Here is a 15,647-nt window from a genome sequence, read left to right as displayed (position 1 = left end):
GAAATACTCAGAGGAATTTATAAATAACTGGAAGGAGCAGAGGTTGGAACGTATCTCCTTTTATAAACTTAATGACAGCTGTGTTATGATTATCAGCAAGTCAATATTTTCCCTGAAATAGAACAAAATCTACTATTTCTCATATTCATTCTTCCTTTTAAAAATCCAGAGCAAAAAAAAAAAAACTTGTTTTCTGCAGTTTTATCAGCTCACTGAAGAACCAGGGCAGCATTAGTTGCTGAAGACGGTAAGGGGAGATTGACGCTTAAATGAAGGAGGTCACAGCCCTCTTGTTAAACCCAGCCCGGCTCACATCCACAGCATCACACAATAACGGCACGTACGCCAGATTTTCCCAGTGATGAAAGTGTCAGGAAACTCAAAGTTATGGTTCCCCCAACAACCATAACTTGGCCACTTGGCACAGAATTATTTAGGAAGAAAAGTTTGAAACTGACAAGTAGTATAAACCTGCCGTTTCACTGAGTCTGTCCCTGTCTACACAGCAGAGCACAATTCAGCAATGCGGACACTGCCTGCGCAATTCAGAAAGAATTGTCCTTTAACAACAATAAGTATTTTTGTTTGAATTAAATTATCTGGATAATTGGTTCAATATTCTGTTTTGTGTAGGTAGATAGAAAAGGAAGACAGAAACTATTAGAATAACTTGAATTTCAGCATATCCTACATTAAATTGGTGTATTTTTCTATATATTATAAACACATAACTAACCAAATAGACCACTTGAACAGGAAAATTGACTTCAATTTATATTTACTCTCACAAATATATTAATAAAGAAATGCCCAGTAAATCTTTAGTTAATTTTTTCAGGAAAACCGCCATTTAAAAGTGAACTCTAAATGTAGCTATAAAAATAAAAAGCCAAGATGGGAAAGAAATACTTCAATATTCCCTTTATTTATGTAGATGTCAGTTAAGAAGTAAGTAGGGAATGGTAGAATCTGGGGAGATTAGAAAATTACATATTCCCCCTAAAATTAGTTGAATTCAATTTAAAAATTATTAAAAACATCAGACAGTCAAATGGATAAAACAGATAAATACAGTTGGTATTCTACATCTCAAAGTTCCACATCCTCAGACTTAACCAATCATGGATGGAAAAATATCTGAAGAAAATGTTTTTTTTTTTTCCCACTGTGAGACTTGAATCCAGGGCTTCATGCATGCTAGCCAAGTACACTATCACTGAGCTACACCCCCAATTCTTAGCTGGAAAATATTTGGAAAAAAAATTGCATATGTTACTGAACATTTCCAGACTATTTTTCTTGGTATTGTTCCCTAAACAACATGGCATAACAAATATTTACATAATATTTACCTTGTACTAGGTGTTATAAATAACCGAGAGGTAATTTAAAGTATATGGAAGGATGTGAGTAGGTTATATGCAAATTCTATAAAATTTCATATAAGGGACTTAGGCATTTGTGTATTTTGGTCCATGGAGGGGTCCAGGAAATAATTCCTTGTGAATAAATACCAAGGGGTAACTGTGTGGGTCAAGGGGAAGGGTCATAAAGGAGCGATAACAGAAGTGTGCAGCAATACCAAATGGCTTCTCAGTTCTGCTACCTCTGTACTTGGAGACTGCAGCTAACTGACCAGTAGGGCTGGTTGTCTTTGGCCATTGTCAGGAGGGCAACCGAAGCATCTGATCAAATAAGATGGATTCCTTTAAACAGAAAAACAGAGTCTACCAGTGAACTAACTTCCAGTTTTCTCTCATTTTGGGAATTTTAAGGGCAGAAGGGTAGGAAACAAAAAAAGAAAGAAAGAAAGATAGAAAAAGCAAGTTCTTGCAATATGAAGACTCATGCCATTTATTTTGAATGTTAAGAGAGAATGCATAGTTTTTACTATACACCATTTAAAAGGGTGTAGCAATTATTTGAATAATAACAACAACAAAATACTCCACTAGTCCTAACAAGAAAAAACAAAATAACAACAACAACAACAAAAAAAAAACTTGATATTCAGCATTATGAGGCTACTCAAAAGATCCCTTCAGCACCTTTTTGTTATATACACTTCCCTTTTAGAAGTATTTGTCATGAGCATGCTTATTTCAGCTCACATTCCAATTTAATTTGTGTGGATTTTTTTTTCTGAAACACTTTAGATTTGTTCTTCTCATTAAGACTTCTTACAGGAATCACTTAAACTTCACAATTAGGATTCTGGCCTTGGTGCTAATTCTCTAAGAAACTATTGTTTCTTCTATGAAGAAGCAAAATTAACTATGTGAGATTTATTCTGTGTTTCTGCTGAATATATCACAGTTGAAACTCAGATTCAGTAATGTTAGGTTATCTTTATTTTGGAAACTGTTATCTTTAAGGCACTTAAAAGTTCTTAGATCATAAGAAATTACTTTTTCTAAATGATTTTACTGGGTCAAATTGGTGACTATGAAGTTAACTGAGATGATAGCAATTAATATGTAAATATCAGTCCCTGGGGATGGGAGGAGGGCTCTCCAGCCACATCATGAGTTCTGCAAGGACAAGGGCTATGCTGAATTTATCTTTTGTTCCTTATCATTGTGGCTCAGTATATAGCAAGCAAAAATAAATTGTTGAATAAATGAATTCCTTTAACTGAAGCAATAATCACATAGGGATGCCAAATTAAGTCAATAACAGATCAAAAATAGTTGAGGATAGTATAATGACTGTGAAAGTTTAGGTTGAATTTTTGAGATAAAAAGGATTCGCCAGTAATTGACCATCTCTTACTTAAAAAGTGACAATTTCATATTGCTGCCTCTCGGCAAAGAATCTTAGAATATCTATTATGTTTTCCCACAATTCTTTTTCCTGAGTTTGGCCCATTCCCCCAAAGAGAATAATAAAGACTACCATTAATATTCCTAAGGTAGTTAAGGAATCAAAAAACCAATGACCCTTGATTGAGTAAGCATAGCCTTTCATTTAACACGTGTTTTGATGTCTTCTAGGTGCCAGGGACTATGCGAGGGGCTTGGAAGATAGAGAAATCTATCTTGTGGTTGATGTCATGATGTAAGGTAGTATCCAGGCAAGCAGTCAGGCTGGTACATTACAACAATAATGGTGCTATGTTAGGGGGTAGACAAAATACCTAAAAGGGAAGCTGACTGGAACCAGCAATGATGGGCAGGGATACTTTCTGGAGCAAGAAATTTCTAGGCCAAGACTTGAAGGATGATTTCATTGGGCAATGGAAACATTCCGCAATGGGGAGAAGCAGGGTGAGCGAGTGGCATCCATTGGAGGCACTGGGTGTATTGCAGATGTGGCTGGGACACAAAGGCTTTGGTAAGGAAGGGGTAGGAGGACAGGCTCAAGTTGTGACAGGGTTCAGAACACAGCTATTCAGTGGTGGGTCTGGATAAATCACTAACTTGACAAAGTTACTGAGAAGTATGACTGACAGGTTTTTCATAAAGTAATATTCACAGGTGTAGAAATATGATTATAGTGCTTAGACCCAAGAAAAATTTGAAGTCATTTAATCCCACCAACACCTCATTTTTAAGGACAACAAAAGTGAAACTCAGAGTCGTTAAGTGACTTGTTTGAGGTCACTAAGCTAGTTCTCCAGCCCAGGATGAAACAGAACCTTGGGACTTCTTAGTTCTACCAAGTAGAAATGACATCACTAACATCACCTGTTTGACCATTTCTTAATTTCTTTGAACTCTTTATTAAATTCTTTCAAGTCTCAATGCTGTTCACTAGATAATTTCCTATGGACTGAGTCAATGACTTATAACCAATTAGTTCTCAGAAATGGCAAGCATCTAAGTGTCCACTAATTTACAGTTTTATATATATATTCAATATTTCCAAATCCCCCTATGAAGTTTCACATCTTGAGAGTGTTGTGACAAAGGCAATAGGTTAAGGCTCAAACATCTACAAATTTGACTTCAAAGGCTTATTTTAAGCATGCAGCTAAGATGGCAAACATTAAACATGCTGACTGTTACGGTTCGATGATTAATGCCACAGATAATAACCAAACATATTCCATTGCACAACTGATAACGTGCTCACACAATGAAGACACTAAGATACTTTGAACTGTTCAACATGCCCCAAACTAAATGCCAGCATTTGTTTTTATAGTTTTTGTAATCTCACCTGCTAAGACCCTTATCTTCATAAAACCACTGAGTTCCTGAATAAATATTGTGCCACAGATTTAAATCTTCTGGGGGATTTGATGCAAGTGGTTGCTGAATTTTACGTCTCAGAAGCTCATATCTAAAGCAAAAGACAAGCAGGAACATCAGGATTATCTCAACTAATGTTATTACCAAAAATCAGGGTTTTTTTCATGGTATGTGTGTGTGATGCATGCATTCAAACATAAAGAATAATATCTTAAGTTTACCATTAAATATTTTTTCAGATAGACATTTTTTTTCTGGCTCTAGTATCATATATTCATTTCATTTGAAACAATCAGCTACATTCATATTGTATGACTATCACAAGAATGATAACCTTTTAGATTTTTTCTATGTCAGATTTGCCAAATCTTTATTGCTGGTTTCACACTTAGTAGAAATACAGAAAGCTTACCAAGTTAATGATTTCTTAAAATTTCTACTATCAATATTTTATAAACAATGATACTATTATTAACTCTGTATTCTTAGCCAAGAATCAAGTTCAGGTTACAACAAAGCCATTTTAGAATCACAACTCTTTTCTTTCATCTTATCTATATCCCTGACTGCACATTTTACAAGTTTTCCGATAGTAATAGTGTGCCAAAGAATTGTAGCTTTCCCTTTAGAATTCTGAGATGTGTTTCTGCAACTGTGTCATGCAGAATATGCATCAGCATTGCCTAACTTAGAATAAAAATACACTTGAAAATCAAGAGGAAGATCATGAAGAGAATCCTTATAGAACAATAATCACAATTTCAAGGGTTTTCAGATCTTCTCAATATTATGATGATTCTGTGGTTTCATATAAGTCAAGATATCCAATATGATGTTGAATGATTATTATGAATGAGAGGGCCAGAGGGATGGGATACCCAATAAGAAATTAGTTCTTATGTTCAGTTGTAAGTAAAAGTTTCTTAACCAGGTATGGTGGTGCACACCTGAAATACCAGCTGAGGCAGGAGGATCATAAGTGCAAGGCCAGCCTTAACAACCTAGCAAGACTCAAAAAATTAAAAAAATAAATAAATAAAAAGGGCCGGTGATGTAACTCAGTAGTTAAATGCCCCTGGGTTTAATCCCCAGTAGCCCCCCTTCCTCCAAAAAAAATCCCAAAAGTTAAAGATTCTTCCCCTAATTTTTTGAGAGGTAGCACCATGCCAAAATCTAAACTCTCTTACCTCAAATTGGGTCCATTTGGCTTGGATGTTGGCTGCCAAGAAATTCCAACATAAGACTCACTTAGTGGAATCGCAGACAATGGACCCACTTCCTGAGGTAGAGTGGGGTCTGTGGTAACATAGGTAGGTAAGCTCTCTGTGCACCCTCCTAGATACCCGTTACCCCCTGAGCAAGCAACAATCGTGACACAATAATTGGTGAAAGGAATCAGGTGAGTAACTAATTGACTTAACACCAAAGAGGTGACATTGGTTACTGTGATATGTGGGTCGGGCATGCGGATCTCATAGCTAAGTATGTCTCCATTCTGGATGAGCGGAGGTTTCCAAGTGACCTGAAATAGAAGATAAACTTAGAATCAGTGTGACAACACAGGAACAGAGCAACTCAAGTTCACAAGGCCTAGGATTTGGCTTTGCCTGTTCTCAGTGAAGTCGCTTTCCACGTGACTGCTTTCTACTTAGCCTTTGTACTAGACAGTAATGAAGGGTTTGGGATCAATTAGCAGTACACCAGGAAGTAAATGGAATGCTGTTTCCTGGGCTTGGCTTTTAGTCTTGATACTTTCTAGGACTGTCACATCAATACACACCTTAGTGATTCATCTCCGCTGTGGGTGTCCTGAAGGACACAGAGCAAGCACACGGAGAAAATTCACACATCCGCAGGCATCAGTAGGACAGTGGCAGGATTTGATAGTGTTCTTGTTTATAACTCAATTATATGAAACATCAGAACTCTCTTGTTTTGAATGTTAGTGCACATGCTATATAAATCACTTTTCCTTGTAGGATGGGGAAAGATAAGTCATTATTTGCATTTTCTGAGGATGCACAATTGAGTTCTTGGATCTTATTTGTATGGAATTTAGCAAGTAAAGCAATGTCTATGTCTATTCTCTATCCCTATGTCCAGGGATAGAGAATAGTCAGAGAGCTTTTTTAAAACGACAATCCAAGGCTGGTTTTATTTATCTAACACATGAACTTGTGCATCATTAAAAAAATTAACAACATTTGGTAATAGAATTATTGTAATGCCTAAGATTTCTTTTCCAGCTACATTTTGGCAGAGTGTAGTAATAACACACTAATGCTTTGGCGGAGAAAAAGGGCCCTAAAATTCAGGTACATGAATTAAAAACCCCTTAGTATATATTTATTTTGAAGTCATTAAAGACAGATTTCAACAGGATGATATGTTATCTCTATTTATGACTATACATAAAACCAAAGTAAGAAAGAAATTAACTTTTAATTAAAATTAGAGTTTCTCAGGAGAAAAATGTTTCTTTCAGAAATGGCTTGCCTATCAAAATGATTTATTTGAGTGGCTCTCATTTAATTAGATTTTTTTTTCTCAGTTATTTTAAGTTGAGAAAGAAATAGAAAACTTAAAATAGAGAAGGACTGACCAAAATTTTCTATCTTAAGTCAAAGACAAAACGTTTCCTCCAGAGGAATATGACCTGAGATTTTCATAAGAACATTCTTGCTGATGATTGCAACAAAACAGACTCCCCTGCCCACCCCCCATACCCCACTGAGCAGTGGCCTGCTGATTACTACAGCAATTCATAATTGACAAAGGACAAATATTTCTTCAACACTGGCTACCTGGCCTGAAGTCACCATTAAAACTAAGAGCCTCTTGGAGGATTCTAAGAAGAGATGCTGGAATGAAGAGTAGTTTCAGATGTGCTCCTATGACTACACAGGATTTGCTGCATGCAAAAAAGACTCAAGAAAGGAACCTAAAGCAAGCAAAGATTGCAAAGTGACATAGAGTTCTGTTTGCTTTTGGAGGTGCAGTGCTCTCTGTGAACTTGGAAAACGAGTCAAGCTCAAGCTCCGGAGGCTTCCTAGTACTTGTAACATTCATGAAAAAAAAAAAAAAGAGGAAGCGCTGCTACTGTTAAATTCAACCTGATCCAGGTGAGGGATTCATGACTTCCCTGCCCTTTTAAACAAGAATATTTTGAGAGCTCAGAGCAGGGTTTGGCCACAGTTGAATGAATGAAAACTTGGGAGACAGTCTGTTAGTAGTTGAGCTAACAGTGAATTGATTTGGAACTTAGTATTGAGGCTGAGAAAAAAGCCTTCATAAAATAAAACTTGAACTGCTTCAGCTGCCTTAGCACACTCTTGATGTCTTCACAATGACACTTGCCAAACAAGGCACTTCTCAGAATGTTGCCCAGTCTTTAAGTGACTCATGAGTGTATTTTGGGTTGTGTTTTTTTGCTTTTGGAAGGACAGATAACTTGATCCCTGATTTCCATGTTATTTCAAAGCAGAACTTTTTTATCTTTATTTATTTTTTTGTTTGGGAATCTTTTTTTTTTAATTTGTTCTGATTAGTTATACATGACAGTAGAATGCATTTTTTGTTTAGCTATTGTGGATATAGTATTAATAAACGTTGGTGAGAATGAGGGGGAAAAGTTTCACTCATATGTTACTGGTGGGAATGAAAATTGATGCAACCACTCTAGAAAGCAGTATGGAGATTCCTTAGAAAACTTGGAATGGAACCATTTGACCCAGTTACCACTTCTTGGTATATACCTGAAGGACTTAAAATCAGCATACTAGAAGGACACAGCCACATTAATATTTATAGCAGTTCAATTCACAAAAGCTAAGCTATGGAACCAACCGAGGTGCTCTTCAACAGATAAATGGATAAAGAAAATGTGGTACCTATACACAATGGAATAGCACTCAGCCAAAAAGGAGAATGAAATTATGGCATTTGCAGGTAAATGGATAAAACTGGAGACTACCATGCTAAGTAAAATAAGTCAATCCCAAAAAATCAAATGCCAAATGTTCTCTCTGATACATAGATGCTAACGCATGATAAGGGGGAATGGGAATAGAAGTTCATTGGCTTAGACAAAGGGGAATAAGGGAAGGGAGAGGGGATGGGGATAGGAGAGACAGTAGAATGAATCAGACATAATTTTCTTGTGTTCATATATGAATCCATGACCAATAAAACTCCACATAATGTACAACCATAAGAATGGGAATTTATACTCCATGTACGTATGATATGTCAAAGCACATTCTACTGTAAAATGAACAAATAAAAAACTAAAAAAAAATGGAAAAACTTGAATAAGGTATCTACCAGCAGAGATGAAGGGATCTGATGGTAATGACTCTGGAGATGGTCATTTAAAGGTCATTTAAAGGGAAAACCCTGTTTGTCTTCCATAGATGTTTACATTCAGAAATTAGCTGTATTTCTCATTTCCTAAAGTGTTATATATTAAGCAAAATGTGTCTTTTGGCCAGTAGTGAATTAGAAGAAATGAATCTACTTTTCTAGAAATGTTTGAAGTACGATATGAAACACTTTTTCTTCTTTTTTTATTTTTCCTTTTATTTATTTTTACTTGGTTCATTACAGTTATATAGAAAATTGGAATGGATTATCATGCGCTTATACATGTAAATATGTAAATAGCATAATTTGGTCAACTTTGTTCCCTAGTCCTTTCCCTTTCCTTCTCTTTCTTCCTTCCCTTTGGTTCCCTGCTTCAACTCTATTGTTTTACCTTCTATTTTCCTCAAGATCCCTCTATTTCTTTCTTTTTTTTCTCTACATATCAGAGAAAACACTCAACCTATGGCTTTCTGGACAATGTGGAAAAGGACAGTCATTATGGTCTACTGACCATAGGCTAAAAGAAATGGCATTTAATTTGATCACCCTCCTGAAAATATCCCGAAGCCATTATTAAAAATATACGTGTCCAAGGTTTTTAAGAAGCTAGTTAGTTAAGTGTTGGATTCTATTCTTTCCTATGTTTAAGACCCGACTCTCCACAGTATGTCCAAAATGTATGAGATTAAAGCTTTCAGTTTAGTTTCTCACAAGCTATTGTATGTCCACTTTACAAAGGAAATATTATAAAATGTTGTTGCATCCCTAAAAATTCAGACAAAAGAATAGGCTGTTGGAATGAATAAGCAAGAGTTGTGTTTTCTAAGACAATAATTTCCCATTGAAAACCTTCAGTTGGATTAATGGTTTCCTACCAGAAATAAAATGTTTATTTCAAAGACAGTTTGCCTATCAAAATGATTTGTTTGAGTGGCTTCTTATTACTTAGATTTCCATTTCTTTGTTTAGTTATCGTAAATTCTCAGAAAATAGGACAGGTAGATAACTGTTTAGATGTTTAAGGAGTCCCAATCTTTTGCCAATTCTTTCATATCCTGAAAATCAGCTCTACAAAATAAGCATACTTTCAAAGTTCCCTACTTTAAGCAGAAACTAAGACATGCAGGTACGTTGATTGGCTTCAAGTCTGAAAAGAATAATATGTATAAACATTGCAACCAACTTCCTTTCTTCTTTAATTCCATCACGCTATATTTAAGGATCTTATGAATAAGAGTATTTTCAAGGATTAGTATTAACATATTGAGGATGGGTTAAGAACAAATTTATCTGATATGTGATCTGAGTTATGCTATTAAAGCTGTATGACTTTGAATGAAATACTTAACATCTTTGGGCCTTAGAGTCCCTATGTCTAAGGTCCTCGTATGGAAGGTGAATAAACAATCCTTACCCTTATGTCTATATGTAAGTTTGCATAATTCGTTTGCTTTTGTTTTCTTTAAATTTTGGCTGTGCTAGAGATGGAACCCCAGGCCTTGTCCATGCTGGGCAAACACTCTACGACTACAAACCTGCACCCCCAACCTGAGGTTGCATAATTATGAGACTATTAACCAATAGAAGATTTGAATGTACAAGAGGAAAAAATGGTGTGGAAATATTTGACTCTATATAGCAATTTCTCTTCACAATGGATTTCCTGAAAACTCATACAGAGTAAGGTGGGTAATAAATATTTATTGAAATAAAATTAGAGTCATTCTTAAAAATATCCTCCTTCCCATTAGAAATACTAATATTAGCCACCAATTTCAAATACTATATTTGTATTTTGTAATCAGAGAAAGAATACATTCTTCCTCACCTCTTTCCATTCGTTGCAATTACCCTTTTAATTTACTTTACTTGTATTTACATACACTTTTTTGTATGTGAATACAAGCAAAGCAAATGTGTCTGCACACATATAAGATCTCTTTCTTCTTCATGTTTTTACAGAAAAAATGTTTACTTCCTATCCCTTTCAGACAATAAATTATGGACACATTTTATCATTTTTTGCTGTTATGTAATATTCTTTTCATGAATGAAAACAGATTACTCAGCGCTTATCCAACTAACATTATTTTACTGCCAGAAACAATTTTTGACAATGCATGCAACAGATACCATGGCATTTGTTTTGTATTGCATAGAGTATCAAGGATTGCTATGCCAAAAGTTAAATGTATCTAATTTTAACCATCATTGATTGATACTTTCCAAAGAAGTTGAGATAATTCACTTTATAACAAACAAGTAAAGCATCCATGATCTGTGTCCCCACAAACTCTTGAAATTATTGATTTTAATTTTTTGCCAATTTTGTTTTTTTAATTTGCATTTCCCTGACTTTGGTAAAAGGTAAATCTTTGTGAATATTACTGACTGTATCCTCTTAAATTGTTTCTATTCAATTGGTTTTATTACAAATTATAAAAAGTTATTTGTATATTATGGAGAGAGTATCAATTTGTAAATGTAATACAGATATGTTTTCTCCATGTAGCCTTTAGATTTTAACATGTGGGGGTTCTTATGCATTGTAAAAATAATCATATCATCTTCTAGCAACATATAACTATCTTTTCTTTTAAAGCTATCTAATTTCATTTTTTCTAAAGGGATTTCTTACTTTAGAACATAAAGTGCTCCTTTATTTTCTTCTAAACCTTCTATTTTATAACACTAACTTTAAATATTAAATTTGTTGAAATTTAAGTGTATAGTGTGATAGAGTGATCTGTTTATTTCCTTATACATGAACAGTCTGGCCACTATCACTTTTAAAGTAAACCATTCATTCCCAGTGAAATAAAATTCCTCTTTTATAATAAGTTGAACTCCCACTTGCTTCTCTTTCTAATTCTCTAGTCTGTTCCAATGACCATTTGAGCATTTGCCTATTTTTTTTTTTTCTAGTTTGAATCAGAGGATGTTTTTAGTGTTTTTAAATTTTTTTAAAAAATTTAGTTATATATGACAATAGAATGCATTACAATTTATATTACACATATAGAGCACAATTTTTCATATCTCTGTTTGTACACAGAGTCACATCTTTTGTGTCTTCATACATGTACTTAGGGTAATGATGTCCATTTCATTCCACCATCTTTCCTACCTCCCCTTCCCCTCCATCTCCTTTGCCCTATCTAGAGTTCATTTTAATCCGCCCCACCAATGCAGCATATTATGAATCAGCATCCTTAAATTAGAGAAATCATTTGGCATTTGGTTTGAGAGAATTGGCTAATTTCACTTAGTCTTATATTCTCCAGCTCCATCCATTTGCATGCAAATGCCATGATCTTATTCTCTTTTAAGGCTGAACAATATTCCATTGTATATATATATATATATATATATATATATATATATATATATATATATATATATCACATTTTCTTTATCCATTCATCTTATGAAGGATATTTAGGTTGGTTCCACAGTTTAGCTATTGTGAATTGTGCTGCTATAAACATTGATGTGGGGGTGTCCCTGTTTTTAAGTCATTCGGAGTGAGACAACTGGGTCAAATGGTGGTTCCATTCATAGTTTTCCAAGGATTCTACATACTGCTTTCCAGATTGGCTGCACCAATTTGCAGTCCCACCAGCAATATATGAGTGTGCCTTTTTCCCCACATCCTCGCCAACACTTATTGTTGTTTGTATTCTTAATAGCTGCCATTCTGACTGGAGTGAGATGCAATCTTAGAGTAGTTTTACATTTCTAGCAGTTAGAGAAATGCAAATCAAAACTAAGATTTCATATCACTCCAGTTGCCTATTTTTAAGGTTGTTATTCAGTAGTTTAAAGTCTATGCTGTAAAGTAAATATCATTTCAGTTTTCATTTATTCTATAACTTTCTTCTGAATATTTCCAACTAATCTTGTATTTATACTTAAAGATCATCATTCCAGTTTGAAAGAAAATGAAACAAAACCATCATTGGCATTCTGAATTGAATGATATAAGTTTCTATGTTAACTCTTCCTTCTTTCCAGGAAGAGGGTGTAGTCTCCACATATTGCATTATGAAGAAGTAGTTTAAAGTTCAGGGCCATATTGCATGGGTGTGAATCTCCAGGTTATTTGTCATGTAATTTTTGGCAGGCTACTTAATCTCTCAATTCTCATTTTTCCTGTATGTGAAATGGGGATACTGATGAAATCAGTCTGGCAAGGTTGTGCTAAGGATTCATTGAGAGCAATTCCTGGACACAGTATAAATTTGGTAAGTATTAGTTCTCATTATTATTTTCTTCTGTAAAATATTTATAATAATTTTACTTTTGGTTTGATTTAAGCAGATATCAAAAAATCAGCCCATATTTAAAAACCAGTGAGAATGACTTAAGACTCAACTCCTTTGACTTTGGTTTATTATCAGACCTGTAAATAACTGGCACTAAGTGTACACAGCAGAGCAACATGAGGACTGGATGTGGTCAAGGTGACACTATTGCTTCTCATGGTGCACAGGTCTAGGCAGTGGCTTTGCCTGTCTGAGCTGAACTGAGGACCCTTCCAGCTGAGAGGAGTTGAGAACCACAGGCATGCTCTCTTTTACTCTGCTTTAACTGTGAGAAGACAAGCGGGAACATCAGGGTTTAGGGGCCTGTGACATTACTGTAAATGAGCTTTATTTGCTGCATCTCAGCTTAGATATTTCTGCATTGTCTTTCTTATTTATCCTCAGTTGAACCAATAGCTCCACACAACAATCTGCATATTGACTTTATCCTATTTAAATATCTTTCTTCTCTTCTGATTTTACTTTGCATTTTTGTTAGAAATGACTGCTAATTCTTATAAATGCTTTTTCTGCAATTATTCATTTAAAATGGACTTTCTCCTTTAATTAATTGGTGTAAGAAGTATGTTAATACATTTGAGACATCTTTAAAATTTTGGAATCAAATCAAATTTGTCCCAGTATATCATTCTTTTAATATCCAATGGCCTAATTCAATTTGCAAACATTTTTTTAGAAGTTTGGATCTGTATTCATTTGTGAAGTTACTCTAGTTTATTGACTTACCTTTTTCAGTATTAGTAGAGAGACTTTTTACCAAGTTTATAAAATAAAATAAATTTTCTTAAGAAATTCATGACCAAATAAAAGTGCCTGTCTTTCTTTTCTTTTTTCTTTTTTAGATAACACCATTTCTTTGAGATTACATAATTATTTTCCTTGTAATCAGATTGTAAGAATGTGATTTTGATCTACTCTGCCCTCCAGTTATCCTTTCTTGATATTCATGTCTAAGCCAAGTCACATCACCTCTTTTTATACTTACTAATGTTTTACTTTGAATTTATATTTTAGTTGGCATGAGTTTGGGTCATTTCTCTTTCTTCCGCATCAGACTGGATTCTTATAGACACACTGTGTGAAAATGAAAAGAACTAGGTGATCCTATGGCTTGAATACCCTTTGCTGCCTCCAAAAGCTCACATTAAAATCTAATCCCCACAGTGAAGTATTAAGGGTGGAATCATAAGCTGAGTATGATGTAAAGAGGTGTAATCTACAGGAGGTGATTGGAATTAGCTAAATTCATGAGCATAGAACCTCCATTATGGAATACTGGTGGCTTTATAAGAGGAGGGAGACAGACCAGAAGAATCATACATATACCCCTGCAGGTCCTGTCTTTTCCCATATGATACCCTGCACTGCCTTTGAATTCTGCCTGCAAAAAGGTCATCCCAGATGCAGCCCTTTTAAAAATAACTTTTTAAAGAAGTTAAAGCTAGGGTATCATATCTTTATATTCTAGGGCCTTCTTAGGAACTTTTAGATCACTCATCTGGGATTGCCACCACTCTGTGGGCCTCTGGGGATTGCCCTTGTAATTCATCCCCCATAGCCAAGCTAATCTAAACTTCTCTAGCAATGTGACAAGGCATGTATATTGTTTCGTTCCTGGATGATATTACAAAATCAGAAGAGGAGAAAAAATAAAGAAAAATCCGGGCAACTTGTTCCAGATACTTTTTATCATTGTTTATATTTGCTGAATCAAGTACCATTGTGCATTGAGTTATTATTCTTCTGAAAATACTTGTTCTTTTTCAGATCTGCCACCATCAGCAAGGCCTAGTTATAAAATTTTTGTTAGAAAGAATCCAGAACAATGTCCATTATGTAGCTTTGCCTTTGTGAAGGGCTATGTTTGTTATGTTGCATCCTATCGATTGGTACTGTCACAAAATTTTTGCAAAATTCCCTCAGGATTGAAAAGAAACTTCATTTCTGAAATGATTAATAACTCTAGTTTTTTTTTTTTGTTGTTGTTGTTGTTGTTTTTGAGTGAAGAGCAATTCTTAAAAATGTCAAATTCATATTATAGACTTGGTATATATCATAAACCTATGCTTAAAAATTATTTTCCTTTGAATGTTTAAAAACAGAAGTCTATATACTTTTGATATGCCTATCAAAAAAGGTAGATTGCTTTAACCAGTTTTCTATTGAATCTAACTAATAAAGACTTCTTAAAACAGCCCTTAGTTTGTAGGTTAAATTAAATTTCTTCAGCAATTTGCACTATTTAGCATCACCTAGTGTTTGCCTTTGGTGGGGGAAAGAGAGCACACAACAGAGATCCAAGCAATAATTCCAACAGATGAACTTTGCTGTTATGCAAATGTCCTTTGTTTTGTGCTCTGGTGAGCAAGCTACTGTACCAATGCTTTTGGCAGTGGTACAAGACTGAATCCATGGAAGCATGTGTGTATTTACACAAAAGAGGCTTCTAAGCTACAAAACTCCCTCCTGTTTGGTTACACTAATTTCCCTTGAATGAAGTTTGTATGCCAGCCAAAACAATGGTAGTTATCCTGTTCTCTAGAGTTCATTCCCAAAAGAATGAGGCGAGTAATTGAACGCTTTCTAGATACATCAGGAATATGCGGTTTTTCTTTCTTTCCCTATTCTTTCGATTCTTTGATCTTTTTTAAAAAATCAGAATATTGATGATTGGAACTTTTGTTAATATCTAATCTGTTTCTCTGTATTTTCCCATCTCTTCTCATTTTCTGATCTATTTAAATCTGACGTGGTGGTTAAGCTAAGC

At 34.7% G+C, this 15,647-nt stretch overlaps 1 protein-coding gene across 3 annotated transcripts in view; it reads right to left on the bottom strand.

Moving 5' to 3' along the window:
• Ush2a (usherin) overlaps positions 1 to 15,647 on the bottom strand; it is a 724,044-nt gene that overhangs the window by 222,533 nt on the left and 485,864 nt on the right. For all 3 annotated transcript variants that reach the window (XM_076831652.1, XM_076831654.1, XM_076831653.1), the window contains 2 exons: positions 5,381 to 5,715; positions 4,162 to 4,284 (listed from right to left, as the gene is read on the bottom strand). In XM_076831652.1, coding sequence (XP_076687767.1) covers positions 4,162 to 4,284; positions 5,381 to 5,715 — 458 coding nt within the window. The remainder of the gene's footprint in view (positions 1 to 4,161; positions 4,285 to 5,380; positions 5,716 to 15,647) is intronic.

The sequence above is a fragment of the Callospermophilus lateralis genome, chromosome 13 (assembly GCF_048772815.1).
Source record: "Callospermophilus lateralis isolate mCalLat2 chromosome 13, mCalLat2.hap1, whole genome shotgun sequence".
In the NCBI taxonomy this organism is placed as follows: Eukaryota; Metazoa; Chordata; class Mammalia; order Rodentia; family Sciuridae; genus Callospermophilus; species Callospermophilus lateralis.
Note: the sequence above shows the minus strand (reverse complement) of the source record. Positions and strands in the feature narration are given on the sequence as shown.